The sequence below is a fragment of the Neopsephotus bourkii genome, unplaced genomic scaffold, assembly GCF_033783945.1.
Source record: "Neopsephotus bourkii isolate Nb327-2 ecotype Australia unplaced genomic scaffold, CSIRO-AGI_Nbou_v1 NB_234, whole genome shotgun sequence".
In the NCBI taxonomy this organism is placed as follows: domain Eukaryota; kingdom Metazoa; phylum Chordata; class Aves; order Psittaciformes; family Psittacidae; genus Neopsephotus; species Neopsephotus bourkii.
The window spans coordinates 592,837-606,944 of NW_026900744.1; the positions used below are offsets into that span (position 1 = coordinate 592,837).

At 45.7% G+C, this 14,108-nt stretch overlaps 2 protein-coding genes across 5 annotated transcripts; one reads left to right on the plus strand and one right to left on the minus strand.

Annotated features, from left to right (window-relative positions):
* Positions 1-467: 467 nt before the first annotated feature.
* Positions 468-4,989, minus strand: DIO1 (iodothyronine deiodinase 1). The gene is made up of 4 exons (XM_061344777.1): positions 4,599-4,989; positions 2,605-2,748; positions 1,359-1,558; positions 468-881 (listed from the first exon to the last, which is right to left on the minus strand). The coding sequence occupies exons 1-4, from the start codon at positions 4,927-4,929 to the stop codon at positions 792-794; spliced, it is 765 nt and encodes a 254-aa protein (XP_061200761.1). The 5' UTR covers positions 4,930-4,989; the 3' UTR covers positions 468-791.
* A 1,147-nt stretch (positions 4,990-6,136) lies between these two features.
* On the plus strand, positions 6,137-13,785 carry YIPF1 (Yip1 domain family member 1). 4 transcript variants are annotated; one of them, XM_061344774.1, is made up of 9 exons: positions 6,137-6,276; positions 6,930-7,090; positions 8,442-8,522; positions 8,632-8,719; positions 8,844-8,960; positions 10,017-10,183; positions 11,112-11,294; positions 12,560-12,654; positions 13,642-13,785. In XM_061344774.1, exons 1-8 carry the CDS (start codon positions 6,246-6,248, stop codon positions 12,647-12,649), a joined length of 918 nt encoding a protein of 305 aa, XP_061200758.1. In that variant the 5' UTR covers positions 6,137-6,245; the 3' UTR covers positions 12,650-12,654; positions 13,642-13,785. The 4 variants fall into 4 exon arrangements, with proteins under 4 accessions (XP_061200758.1, XP_061200760.1, XP_061200757.1 ...); XM_061344776.1 differs by having other exon boundaries at positions 6,960-7,090; XM_061344773.1 differs by having other exon boundaries at positions 6,166-6,282.
* Positions 13,786-14,108: the final 323 nt, after the last annotated feature.

Consider the following 14,108-nt stretch of genomic DNA (forward strand, 5'->3'; position numbering starts at 1 on the left):
GGAGAATGTTTCCTGTGCACTTTGAGTTAAATAGTTAAAAAAAAAAAAAGTGCGAAATACTTAAATGGGAGGTATTGCTTCCTACTGTCAAATCCTTCAGAAGTTCTTAAATTGGTAAGTTCCTCAACTCTAATTCAAAGGTTAATAGGATGACTATAATAGAAACGTCTACTAATGTTTGGAAGTAACGCAGAGGGGAAGAGGGACAGGGTGAGGAGGGAAATAATCTGAAGCCATATGAAGTGCTGTGGTAGGTTTTTAATAGTTGCAGATCAATCCCTTGTTCCTATAAATATTTTCTACAATCGGGTCACAGCCGTCCCTGCTTTAAGCTGTGACTGTCACAACAAATATTAATAGAAACAAATGTTGATGGAGATTGTCTTGCTTCAGAAGCCGCCTAAAGTCCGTGAAAGTGAATGTTTAGGAGAGTTCTGTGTATACAAGAGAATCCTCAGCCTGTGACACCACCCCTCAAGTTCATCCTGCATGATATTCTTTACAAATATAAATGATGATACCAAGTCCTGACAGCTCAGTGGACCCAACTACTATTCATTACCACATGTGGTGTAAGCACAGTAAGATACTGCAGTGCAGTAGTTGGGGTTGTAGCAATGAGACTTGAAAACCTCTGGACAAACACGTAATGAACCACTTCACAGATGCTCTCTGGATGCACATGCAGAGTTCTTTTTCTTGTTGTCTCTTGGTATTTTTAAATTCTTTTTTTCCCCTTTTGCTTGTGTCTATGAAACCTTACTCATTGAGCTTTCTTATCCAGACAGCCTTTACTCTGAAGTCCTCTCCATTTCTGATCTCAGTTTTTCCAGGATGGCACGTATTTCCTGGGGGTGATAATTCCAAGGCCCCGGTCCTCCCTGCAAAGGCAATGATATTATACAGTGACACTAAAGTAGACAGAGCACAAGCCTTTTAGCACACAGCAATTACAGCAGGACTACAGGTTGGTGTGGTTGGGCTTCCTTTGCATGGCAGCCGTTGCGTGGTAGAGAGTGTATGCACAGGTTACACCCTGTGTGTAACTGTGACAGGGCCAGGATGTGGATCCTGGAGCTGGAGAGTGTTACTGCATCTGAACTTTGGTGTGCCTGTGTTTCCTAATGAGCCAGAAGATAAATATTTGAGCAAGACTGAGGTGTACATCAAGTATGTACATTGTAAAGCCCAGGCTGGTTTTGCTGCAAGTCCTTTTCTTTCCACAGTTACAGTGAACTCTGATTTCTTTCTCTCTCACACAGAATGAAATTGAGTTAGATGTAAAACATTCTGAAATTATTCACAAATTTAAATATCTCAATATATTACGCTCATTATTATTGTTGATATTTTTTTACCTTGTAGACAACCTTTCCTCCTTGAAGTAGATACAGTCGTTCTGGCAACGCAGCGTACTTTGCACTGCTCAGGTTTTCCATAGTGTCTAAAACCACTGGACATAAAGGATTGTTTGTCTGAAGAAATTGGGCTGCCATTTTTCGATCTTCAAGGCTTCTGTGATTTTTAATAATGACATTGTTTTTAAAGGCCCATCCATCTAAAACAAATGAGAAAGGGAGTTAGCAAGGAACATTTGGAATAGGTGTTACGGGTGGAGATACACTGTGATAGAAAGATATCAGGTGGAGGATACGTGCCTTATTTAGGTAAGGTTTGTCAAAGTGTTGGGCGCAGAGGGGATTTTAAAATGGTAAGTAGTGCTGTTGGCTGACACCCGTTCATTTAGCACAGTCACAACAGCAGCACTGTTCATTCTGCGTCGTTCTGCTCATTAACCCTATACAACAAAACTTCATCTCTGTGAGAAGTGAAGCATTTCAGCCAGGGCTCATCTTTGTTTTCCGGGAATAACACAAACACATGTTTGCATGCAACTGTTCCTAGGGAAGTAGAAACTGGTTAAAAGGTTTTGAGCAAGCTGCTCTAATGGAAGGTGTCCCTGCCCATGGCAGGGGTTGGAACAGGATGAGCTTTAAGGTCCCTTCCAACACAAACCAGTCTGGCATTCTGTGACTGAGGTACCGTTTCTCAACTACAGAAAGTGATGTATTGTTTGAAAACCTGAAAACTGTAAATGTTGGTTTAGAAGACCACCTTAACCCTGGGATATAATCAGTGCCAATGTGTTACCTGGAGTTCAGCATGGATAAAAGTATATATAGTTTGCTACATTTTTCAGATTGGAGTCTGTTCTTGAAACATGTTAAAAATGAATCATTTAAAACCCCAAACACATAACACACTGGCATTTTACACTTAACCTTTGTGCTCTGAAACGCTTTGTTTTTTCCTTCCGAAAGGAGCTGTGCTAACACTGAGAGGAAGGTTTGTAAAGATACAACTATGGGCTTCACCTGCACAGGGATGAGTGTCTCCAGCAGCAGTACCTCAGTGTAAAGTGAGATATGTGAGTAAAATCTTTGTGGAGCATTAGGGACACAAACCAGTGTGTTGCCACTTTAGATATGAGGAAGATGTCTTTCCTATTTGCAGTTCCCTCCTTTGGCAAGATACTTCTCTTCCTAAAGGGACTGCTCCATGTCTGAAGTTTTGGTGGCTGTTACTGTGATGTTTGTACTGTACCTATGGCATGAGCTTCTTCAATGTAGATAATGAGGAAATCTGCTGTGGAGCTGAAATCTTGGATGAGCTTGTTGAACTCATGAAATTTTAACATAAATGAAGGTCAGGTGCAGCTTCCAAAATTCAGGATTAAAGGCCGGTTGTCTGGAAAAAAATGGGACAGTTTGTGGTTAAATCAGTGGAGGGAGAAGGGGGCAGAGTTAAATACACACACAGTGAATTCGGCCTCTGCCACAGACTTTACTGGGCAACAGTAGGAAAGTCATTTATGTCACTTTAGCCCATAACTCTCTTCCTGGGACATAAAAATTGGCAGCAGGACATCTGCATCTATGCAAAACAGGCAGAAAGATTCTTTCTTTTCCCTAGCTTGTCTCTGACCTGTGCTGGGTCCAGCAACGAGCTTATCTGAGGGGGACCCATTCCACTGTAGAGACCACTAATGGCAGGAGGCACTGTACAGTCACACAGCTTCTCCCGTATGCTCCTCATCAGATCTGATTCTCAAATGACCAACGTTTCAGGATAGGGAACTGGTCCAAAATGGATATACAGCATGTAGCATATTGCAGCTTCCAAAGATCCTTAGGACTTCAGAGATCCTAAACATGATCATCTGTGAGGTTTTCCAAAGGACAGTGGTTCAGGGATGGACACACAGAGTCCTAATCCCTTTTTAACGAACCTCTTGGACATGTCTTGGTTTGTTTTCACTTGTATCTGAGCAGGGTGGAAGCTGCAGATTTTGAAGTCATGCATCACAGGAGTCAGTGCTTTTGGTGTATTTCTGCAGTGCCCTGTCCAAACACAGCTTTGTTTATATCCTACTGTTTATTAAACTAATGTTACACAAGCCACTAGCAAAAGCATCTGTGCAGTTGCTTACAAGTTAACACAGATGTGCCTATAGGCCTGAGCATCTCTTTGCAAGGCCTCAATTTCAGAGGACTTGCAGGATAATAAAGCACCTCTTTTAGTCTATGGTTATGCTGAATTATCTGAAATTTGTTCAAGATCTTCCTTCTGGCTGGGCTTAACTTCAAAACCTGCTGCTCACATGGATCCATGTCCTAAAGGATCTAGTAAAGCAGGTACCTTCCTGGAGATATTATGTATCTTCTCCAAATTTGCATCCTATTTTCTGCATAAATACATACATATATATATATATATATATATAAAAAAATGAGAAAAGCAGTGTTAGAGAAGGATGTAATGCCTCCCATGGGGATCAAAACTGCAGCTTAATGATTAATTCCACATTCTACAGAGGTCTCGGTGGGAGGCAGTGGACAAAGTACAAAGCAGCTGCTTTTTCTTCTGCTTTATTTCTAGCCATGTTGTATCTAGAAAAAAAACAACCATCGTGTGCTTTCTTGGCTTTAGGCCAAGGGAGCTGGTGTGTGGATTTCTGTACAAGGAATGGCAGCCAATGCTTGGGAATCACTGCACACTCTCACACCACTGCCTGTCCTTGTTCACTCTTTAGTTGCTGGAGCAGGTCCAGAGAAGGGTGGAGCTGATGCAGGGCCTGGAGCCCAAATGTGATGGGGAACGGCTGAGGGACCTGGGTGGGTTCAGTCTGGAGAAGAGAAGGCTCAGGGGGGACCTTAGTGCTCCCTACAACTGCCTGACAGGAGAGTGGAGCCAGGAGGGGCTGAGCTCTGCTGCCAAGGAACAAGGGATGGGACAAGGGGAAACGGCCTCAAGCTGCACCAGGGGAGGTTTAGATGGAGCTGAGGAACAATTCCTTCCCCAAAGGCTGCCCAGGGCAGTGCTGGAGTCACCATCCCTGGAAGTGCTCACAAACTGTGTAGACGAGGCCCTCATTGCCATGGGTTATTGGTGGCCTTAGCAGTGCTGGGATAATGGTTGGACTTGATAAGCTTAAAGGTCTTTTCCAACCTGGTTGATTCTATGATTCTGTGATCAGCATCACCTTCTCAGTTACCACCTTGGCAAGCCAAACCCATCCGCACAGCTGATTTACTGACCTTGCATGAAATCAAGGAGGTGACGAACTTCCCCGTCGAGTGTCACCACCGGTGTGTTGGGAGCAGGGTGTCCCTCATAGGCTTCGTCCTCCAGCCTCTTCCACTTCACCTTCAGCACAAAGAGCAGATACTTGAAGCTGAAAAACGTCGGACCCCAGTTTTCATAGCTGAACTTTGGATTCTCATTCATTCTGCTCTTTTCACCCAGTTTCAAGATGTATCTTTTCATGGCACTGGGGAACAGAATCATCAGTGTTTTGCCAACGACAACACACAGAGAAACGTGCAGGAGAATCAGGAGTTTTTGGAGGAATACCCTGATGCTGAGCATTGTGGTGGAGGAGCTCTGACACCTGACAGCAACACAGGGCAATGGCAGGGGCAAAGGTAGACGGGGAGGAAAAACATTCACGTGTTTGGCCACATTTCTGCTGTGCTTTGCACACTGTCACCTCTCCCTGGAGTTTACTGTCTGTGAGTGAGGAGCCTGTCAGCAGTGCTTTGCCCATCTACACCAAAGGATTTAATGACAGTGATGGTAGATTTTCAGTGCCACCTGCATGGTTGTAAGGCTGATTCACAGACGTGTATTTTCCTAATGGGAGGAGCTGAATCAGGATGTTTTCCCTGAACCATTTATTATGCCAGCAACCTGAGGGGCTGATCTCACCAGCAGTTATGTGCAGGGCCTGGAACACAAGTGTGATGGGGAATGGCTGAGGGACCTGGGGGGTTTGGTCTGGAGAAGGCTCAGGGGGACCTCGTTGCTCTCTACAACTGCTTGACAGGAGGATGGAGCAAGGAGGTGGCTCCTCCCAAGTGACAAGTGATTGAAGGGGCAATGGCCTCAAACTGCACCAGGGAAGGTTTAGACTGGATATTAGGAACAATTCCTTCCCCAGAGGGTGCTCAGGCGTTGGAACAGGCTGCCCAGGGCAGCGCTGGAGTCACCGTCCCTGGAGGTATTTAAAGGTTTGTAGACGTGGCACTTGGGGACGCGGTTTAGTGGTGGCCTTGGCAGCACTGGGGCAACAGTTGCACCCGATGATCTTAAAGGTCTTCTCCAACCTGTCTGATTCTATGAATATGTGTAATGATATAACCATGAATTATCAAAATACGTGCTATACAGCTATAATAAGACATGTAAGTACATGTATATACAATACTTTATATATATATATAAGCTATGTGTGTATACGTGCGCACAGTACAGCAGCCGCTACCCGCTCCTCAAACCCCAGCCGGGCTCAGGCAGCCCCCACACCTTCCGCGGGCCCTTTAAGGGGGCGGGCACATACGTCAGAGGTCGTGCTGCGTGGCTGCTGATTGGTCGGCGCAGCGAGCGCCGCCGGTGTGTTTCCTTGGAGCCGGAGGGGCGGGGGAGAGGAGGGGAGCAGCGCGGCTGCTGATTGGCTGCCGCTGCGTAGCGCTCGCTGCCCCTTTAAGACCGCGGAGCGGCCGCTTCCGGGAGCGGTTGTGCCGTGGGACCGGAGGTGCGGCCCGTTCCCCGGTGCTGCGCCGGGGCGGGGAGAGGGGCGGCACTGACGGCCTGGGGTCGGTGTGCCCAGCGGGGGCAGCGCTGCCGCTGTCCGTCTGTCCGGAGGATCGAGGCCGCGGGGACCTGTTCCTCCAACCGGCTTGTGAATGGCGGCCGTTGATGATCTCAAGTTCCAAGGTAAAGGTGCGAGCGTTAGGTTTGGGGCCCGGCTGACGGGGCGTTTAGAGGCGGGGAAGCGTTTCTGAACGTTCTCTTTGTAAAAGCTGCGTTTGGCAAGTGGTGTCAGGAGTATCTCCAGCTCCTGAGAGGAGATTGTGCGGTGGGGAGCTGAAAACCGTAACCGGGGTTGACCAGAACCGGTTGTGGTAGGGAGCGGAAGCTGCAAACAGGCAGAGTGCTCTGTGGTTTGGAATGGACCGTAGGTCCTGACTTGTGTACTTCTTGATAGGTACATGTAGGCCTGAAATAAGTAATTTTTGGAGAAGATTAAAATGAACTGTTTTTGTAGTATCTTTAGAGAGGCACCTTCCCTTTGTCATCGTAGAGACCTGCAGGCCCTCAGACTAACGCTGGCCTCAGGAAGGAGAAGCCTTGGTTTATCATGGTGCAGATTAGCAGGAAGGACTCCCTCATGTTTTATTAACCAAGTCAATGCTCAGCTTGATCCCTGTCAGTCTGGGCTTTAAGACACAGGTTGTATTTGACAAGCTTCATCTGTTGATGAATCCCTTCTTGGGCCATGTAGGGGTCTTACTGTAGTTTCTTGAGCCATGAGAATGGAAGCGTTGGTAGCTTGATCACTGCCTGTCTCGTAATGTACTTATTTGCAGAATTTGACGATGCAGCTAATTTGCTTGCAGCAAATCCTGATGCCACCACAATAAGCATCGATGAGCCAGAAATCCCCAAGAATCAGCACGGCCGCCTGCAGGAGCCCAGGAGAGAAGAGGATGATGAGTTACTGGGGACCGATGACTCCGATAAAACAGAGGTGATGCTCTTACACCTGCAGTGCCTCCATTGGCATATCTACAGATCGTGCTGACAGCACTGAGAGGTTTCTGGATGGCACTAGGGCATCGTGCTGGGTGACTGAACACTCTCCTGCTTCTCCCTTGCAGGTTACTTTCTTGACAGGAGAACTGGCAAAAGCAAATGTGTGTTGGCTCTTCAGCTGATGTTGTTTGCAGGCCAGGAAGTAGTACTGCAGTGGTGGTGATTTAAGTTGAGCTGATATGCTGGGAGATGAGCACAGCAGCAGCTGAAATAAGTGATAGGACAAGGCGGAATGGCTTTAAACTGAAAGAGAGTAGATTTAGGTTAGATATAAGGAAGTTCTTTGCTGTGAGATATTGGCACAGGGTGCCCAGAGAAGCTGTGGCTGCCCCGTCCCTGGCAGTGTCCAAGACCATGTTGAACACAGGGGCTTGGAGCAAGCTGCTCTAGTGGAAGGTGTCCCTGCCCGTGGCAGGGGGGTGGAACTGGGTAAGCTTTAAGGTCCCTTCCAACCCAAACCACTCTGGGATTCTATGATCTATGAAAGACCAGCAGTGCACTTACTCCCATTGGTTTTGCTGTGGGCTTGGTGACTGGCAGGAGAGCAGAAAACCTTCTGAAACAGCCAGGGCTTGTTAGAAGGGTTCAGCTGATGCAGCCATTGACAACAGTGAGGGAATTTGTGATGCTGATGAAGGTGTGTATTATGATGTGGCAAAAGGTGTTATCAGGCTGCTCTTTGGAACCCTAAGCCACTGTCCTTGCAGGGAGATAAGAATCCAGTTGCTGCTAACATAACATAGACAGTAGAGTGGGAAGGGGAAAATGTTAAGTAATTCATAGTAAGCGCCACCCTGTTAAGTTTGGTTTTTATCTGGGTACAGAAATCATAGAATCATGGAACCACAGAATAGTTGGGGTTGGAAAAGACCTTAAGATCATCCAGTTCCAACCCCCTTGCCATGGGCAGGGACACCTCACACTAAACCATGCCACCCAAGGTGCTGTCCAGCCTGGCCTTGAACACTGCCAGGGATGGATCATTCACAACTTCCCTGGGCAGCCCATTCCAGTGCCTCACCACCCTAACAGTAAAGAACTTCTTCCTTAGATCCAGTCTAAACTTCCCCTGTTTAAGTTTTAACCCATTACCCCTTGTCGTGTTACTACAGTCCCTAATGAAGAGTCCTTCCCCAGCATCCTTCTAGGCCCCTTTCAGACACTGGAAGGCTGCTATTGTTTAAATGAACATATATATAAAATATATAAATTATAAATATAAAAATAGATAAATATATAAATTGCATGCTTGTCTCATTTTCTGTATTGCCTTTCCCACCATGCAGCTGCTTGCAGGACAGAAGAAAAGTGCCCCTTTCTGGACGTTTGAGTACTACCAGACGTTCTTTGATGTGGACACGTACCAGGTGAATACACTCCAGAGCAGAACTGTTGTCTGAACTGTGCTTTATCCAGACACTGAGGTTTTTCTTCCTGTTTGCCTTTTCAGTCAAGCAAATCTGTCTGTTTTCACAGGTCCTGGACAGAATCAAGGGTTCAGTTTTCCCAGTACCAGGGAAGAACTTTGTAAGGCTGTATATCCGTAGCAATCCCGACCTTTATGGTAGGTGTGAGGGGTGAGAATTTTATCTTTTGTGGTAAATGGTGTGAGTTTGTGTTTCTTTTTATTTGCTAACCTTAAAGAGAGAGGGCAGAGGAGTTATTGAACTTGTTGGTTTCCTTTTAAGGTCCCTTTTGGATATGTGCCACACTCGTCTTTACCATTGCTGTTAGTGGCAATCTCTCAAACTTCTTCATCCATCTGGGCAAACCAACATACCACTATGTGCCCCAGTTCAGAAAAGGTTTGTAAGTACTTGATACAGTCCTGAGTTTGTGGGTTTGATTATTTAGTTTGGGTTTTGTTTGATTGATTGGTTGTGGGTTTTTTTCCAATGGGCTAATGAAATAATACAAAAACCAGGTCACAGCTTTGATTTAGCAGTCCTGTGATTGATTGCTCTTTCTAAATCTTGAGAGATGTGTAATGATTCCTTACAGTGGGCTGTAACTGGCAGAACACCAGCCCTCCAGAGCATGAAGTAGCTGCAGGGTTTTAGTAAAGCAAGCAGGAGTAATTCGGGCAGTTACTTTTCTAGCCTTAGTGAATGCCTGCTTGTACAGAGTGAAAGCCCAACAGTAGTGCTTTTGTAGGTGCCTTTCTCCAAGGAGCCTGCAGGCCTCAGACAGAAAATGACTAAATTAAGCACCACCCATATCACCTACCAAGGGCTGGGAGTTGTTACCTTCTGCCACACTCAAAAATAAGCAGGAATTCCTCAACTGATACATGCCCTGGGGAGCTCAAAGGGAGAGGGCAGCTGTCTATAGCTGTCTTTGTAGTGTGGAGGAGGCTGCTGTCCCTGCAGAAGCACGTGGCTTCTGGTTGTTTCCAAAATCCACAGCATGCTTGGAAGAGAGCTGCCTCTTGGGAATCCAGTCACTTGAATCGGTTCAGATTTAACACTCGTGTCTCTGTTCTCTTTGAATTCTGCAGCATGCCTGCCTTCTATTCTCATTTTTCAGTAGCTATTAGTAGCTGAATTCCTATTTCTAACTAAGTTTCTTTTCTCTGTGGCTCTTTCTTTCACACTGAACCCAATAGCACTTTGGACACAGGGTGTAGTAGAAAACCTGACAATACCAAGTGAATACTTTGAGCCTTTACTTTTAAAATAACCTGAAGAGCTGGCAAAGTAGTAGGTGTAAACTGGATATAAATACAAAGTCCTCAGTTTATTAGTAATTCAAACTTTATAATTTGAAAGTAACTTCAAAAGTAGCTTTCTAGTTTCAGGCTAAAAGCTTCGATTCTGGCTGGTATTCTAAGTCAAACATTAAACTTTTTGTTGTATTTCCAGTGTCCATAGCAGCAACAGCCATTTATGCATATGCTTGGCTTGTTCCCCTTGCTCTCTGGGGGTTCCTGATGTGGAGGAACAGTAAAGTCATGAACATTGTCTCCTACTCGTTCCTGGAGATAGTGTGTGTGTATGGCTACTCCCTCTTCGTTTATATTCCCACAGCGGTACGTATGGCCTGAAGAGTGCACCTCTGTTAACCTGCCCTGCAAAGAGGTCCTGGTTTAGAAAGTTTGCTATTTCTTATGATGTTATTCATGTTAACCAAAATCTTGGGGTCTAGGCAAATTATTTGCTCCTTCTGTTTGTCTATGATAAAGCTTATGGAAGCTTGTTTAGTGTAAAGATGTCTGGGGGGTCCTGGAAAAGCCCAAGACAGGTCATTTTCCTAGAGGCAGCACATCCAAGCAAGGGTGCTGCTGGTGAGCCTGGCAGGGAGCTGAGCCAGCTTCAGGCATCAGGATGTTTGTGTCCCCAGTTACAGTCATTGTGCAGGATGGCAATGCTGATGGTTCCAAGGACAAGTTTCCCTGGCAGGGACCATCCTGGGCCACTCTGGCAAGGAGCAGGTCCTGGAGGGAGCGCCGTAACTCAGGGGACATGCTCCTGTCACAGGATCATAGAATCATAGAATAGTTAGGGTTGGAAAGGACCTTAAGATCATCAAGTTTCAGTCCCCCTGCCATGGGCAGGGACACCTTGCTCTAAACCATGTCACCCAAGGCCTCATCCAACCTGGCCTTGAACACTGCCAGGGATGGAGCATTCACAGCCTCCCTGGGCAACCCATTCCAGTGCCTCACCACCCTAACAGGGAAGAGTTTCCTCCTTATATCCAATCTAAACTTCCCCTCTTTAAGTTTTATCCCATTACCCCTTGTCCTATCACTGCAGTCCCTAATGAAGAGTCCCTCCCCAGCATCCCTATAGGCCCCCTTCAGATACTCACTGCAGTTTTGTTTTCCTCAAGTAACAGTCAGATAAGGCATGAGTTAATTTGTGCACAAATTGGCTGGAAGTGCTTAAATGTCACAGAATGATGCATCAAATACATGAATCCCCATTTCCTAACAACCCATTTCCTCCCTCTTACAGATTTTATGGATCATTCCCCAAAAAGTGGTGCGCTGGGTGCTGATGATATTCTCCCTGTGCCTCTCTGGCTCTGTTTTGGTGATGACCTTCTGGCCTGCTGTCCGAGATGACAACCGCAGGATTGCGCTGGCAACTGTGGGGACTGTGGTTCTGCTCCATGCCCTGCTGGCTGTCGGCTGCTTGGTATGACACTGCCTTCCCTTTCCTCTAACCTCGTATTTCCTGGGCCTGCTGACATGTTATGGTGCAGGGAAGGAGGTGTTGGTTGCTTGCTGGAAAGTCTTTTTTAATAAAGAAAGAAACAGTACTTCACATTTATTTTAAATGAGGAAAAATTGATACCAGTCTGACAGTGCTAGTAACAAACTATAGTGAATTATGGAATCATAGGATATCTTGAGCTGGATGGAATCCATAAGGATGGAGTCCAACTCCCACAAAGTCACTCATGGAACAGTTTTAAATTTACATTAATTCAGTCTAGCATCAGCAAAGTATTAATCTTTATCCAGTCACAGATTGTTCCAGTGAGTACTATGCTTAGTCCTTTAAAATGATTAAATGTTCAGTATAAAATGTGTGCTTAGTTTTGTGTATGAAAATATAAACCTGCTAGAACTTAGTAAAGTATATAGCATTCTGAAAACAGAAGACCCTAATGCTATTGAAATATGTGAGTACTTGAATTATTATTGTCTCTTCATTGCAGTAAGTAGAATGGTATCATCCAGACTTCAGTTCTGTTCTCCCCTCAGCTTCCACAGTAGATATATTTGGTTCCCTGCAGCCCAGTGTGCACAGCGGCAAAGGCAAAATACAGCTCATGTTATTGGGTGACTTACAGCTGATTTTTTCTAAGGGCAGGAAGAGACAGGACAAGGCGGAGTGGTTTTACACTGATAGAGGGGAGACTGAGACGAGCCCTTAGGCAGAAGCTCTTCCTTGTGAGGGTGCTGAGGCGGTGGCACAGGGTGCCCGGAGAAGCTGTGGCTGCCCCATCCCTGGCAGTGTTCAAGGCCAGGTTGGACACAGGGGCTTGGAGCAAGCTGCTCTAGTGGAAGGTGTCCCTGCCTGTGGCAGGGGTTGGAACTGGATGAGCTTTAAGGTCCCTTTCAACCCAAACCATTCTGTGATTCAGTGGGGCTCCTGTTGCAGTTGGCTGCCTGAAGCTTCATTGGTTGAAACAGCAGTCAAATATTTGCCATCAGTCCTTTCCAGTACAGGTCTTTCTCAAGGGCCTTTGCTGCTAATCGTTATATTTTAAAGTACTGTTCAGAGCACCATTCTAGTTGACCATTTCTAATCTGTTAAAACCAGAAAAGATCCAAATTTGCCATTTCAATGCTGTGTTTGTATCTTGTGAAAGTGGGTATGGAAAGGAAGAGCTGGCATGAGGGAGAACTCTTTGTTTCTCACTAAACAGTTTTTCTGTCCTCTGCATAACACAGGCGTACTTTTTTGATGCTCCTGAACTGGATTTTCCTGCACCTATCATCCCTGCTCACAATGCAACAACAGTAATAACAAAGAGTCTGTAAATAAGGTAAGAACCCAACCTAAACTGTCTTCTGTAATCATCACAGCCATCTTGAAACTCCTCCCCATTACTGTGGTTGGGTGAAAAAGGGTTTAACAGCCCAATTTTGCCAAAAATATATAAAAATACCATTTATGAACTTTTTTGCAGTTATAAATATAGCCATAAAACTGTAAAAGACGGATGAACAAAGACATGGTATCTTTCTTTTCTTTTAGGTTTACTCTTGCTGAAGAAACACATTAAATAATCAGTCCCATAGGTCCTTTGAAAGATGTTTGGGGTTTTTTTTTCCCTTAATCCCATATAAAAGCCCAAGAGTGTTTGTACTGCCACAAGTAAAACTTAAGTAATAAACTATTCTACTCCTATTTTCCTTTCCTTTAATGTTAAAAGTAAATTGGATCTTCCCCCCCCCCCCCCCTCAATGTTTGTGATGTGTTTCAGAGCAGCAGCTCTGTGTTTAGGGGGTATCTGTGTATCTCTGTGCAGGGCTGACTCTGAGCAGAGCCATCCCTGTGGATCACATTCCTGGTGTGGGATGGTTTGAGGTTTTGCTTCCTGGTAGCTGGGAGTGCTGCCAGCGGCAGATGAGGCTTGAATTCTGTTGGAGAGCTGAGATGTGGAACAGGCCCAGGAAAAGGCTGACAGACACGCATGCAGAGGCCAGGCTGCTGCAAGTACATGAGCCACATGTGTGTGTATGTGGAAACAGGAGTATTTACTGACTAGGAGCTCTATTGGATTAAATAGTAAAAGAAAATAGAAGTGGTCAAATATGCCTAACAAAAATGGTCACAGAAAATAACCCACTGTGACTCAGCCTAATCATGCAGATCAGTTTTAGCTTTCCTCCTGCAAAACCAGTTTCTCATCCCAGGTGCCTATTGAAGATTCAATATGAATGTCAGCATTTAGGTAGAAATAGGTGCCTTACAGTGTCCCCTGGTGCCTGTGAGGAGCTGTATTCATGCAGTTATTTGTCTCTTTCAGATCACAACACCCATTTCTCCATCTGTACAGCAACTTCAGGTTATTTTTCCACTGAAGCCCATGGGAAGTGCAGTAAGAAGGGATGCTTTTGTATAAGAGGACAGTGATGGCCCATGGATATAAGGACATCTCCATGTGTGATGGACAGTGGTTCCATTGAGAATGAACCCTTGATCTTAATCCTTTACACTACTTTGTCTTTAAATCCTGCCTATGCTCCCCACACCTCTGAATAAAGTGTCTGAAGGTGGCTTGGGTCTTTTCTTGTGAATGAAATACCCAACACTCTCCCCTGAAGCTGTGGGGAGGGTTTGGAAAGAGGTGTGGAGGTGGAAGGGAGGCTCCCCCAGTGCCACCACCGAGGCTCTGCTGCACCTATAAGGCGGTTCCCTCCGTGTCCCTGCTGCTTTCCCGGGCCCAACCCGACTCCCTGCCCTCAGGCCAGCGCAGCAGTGCCTACGGGACCC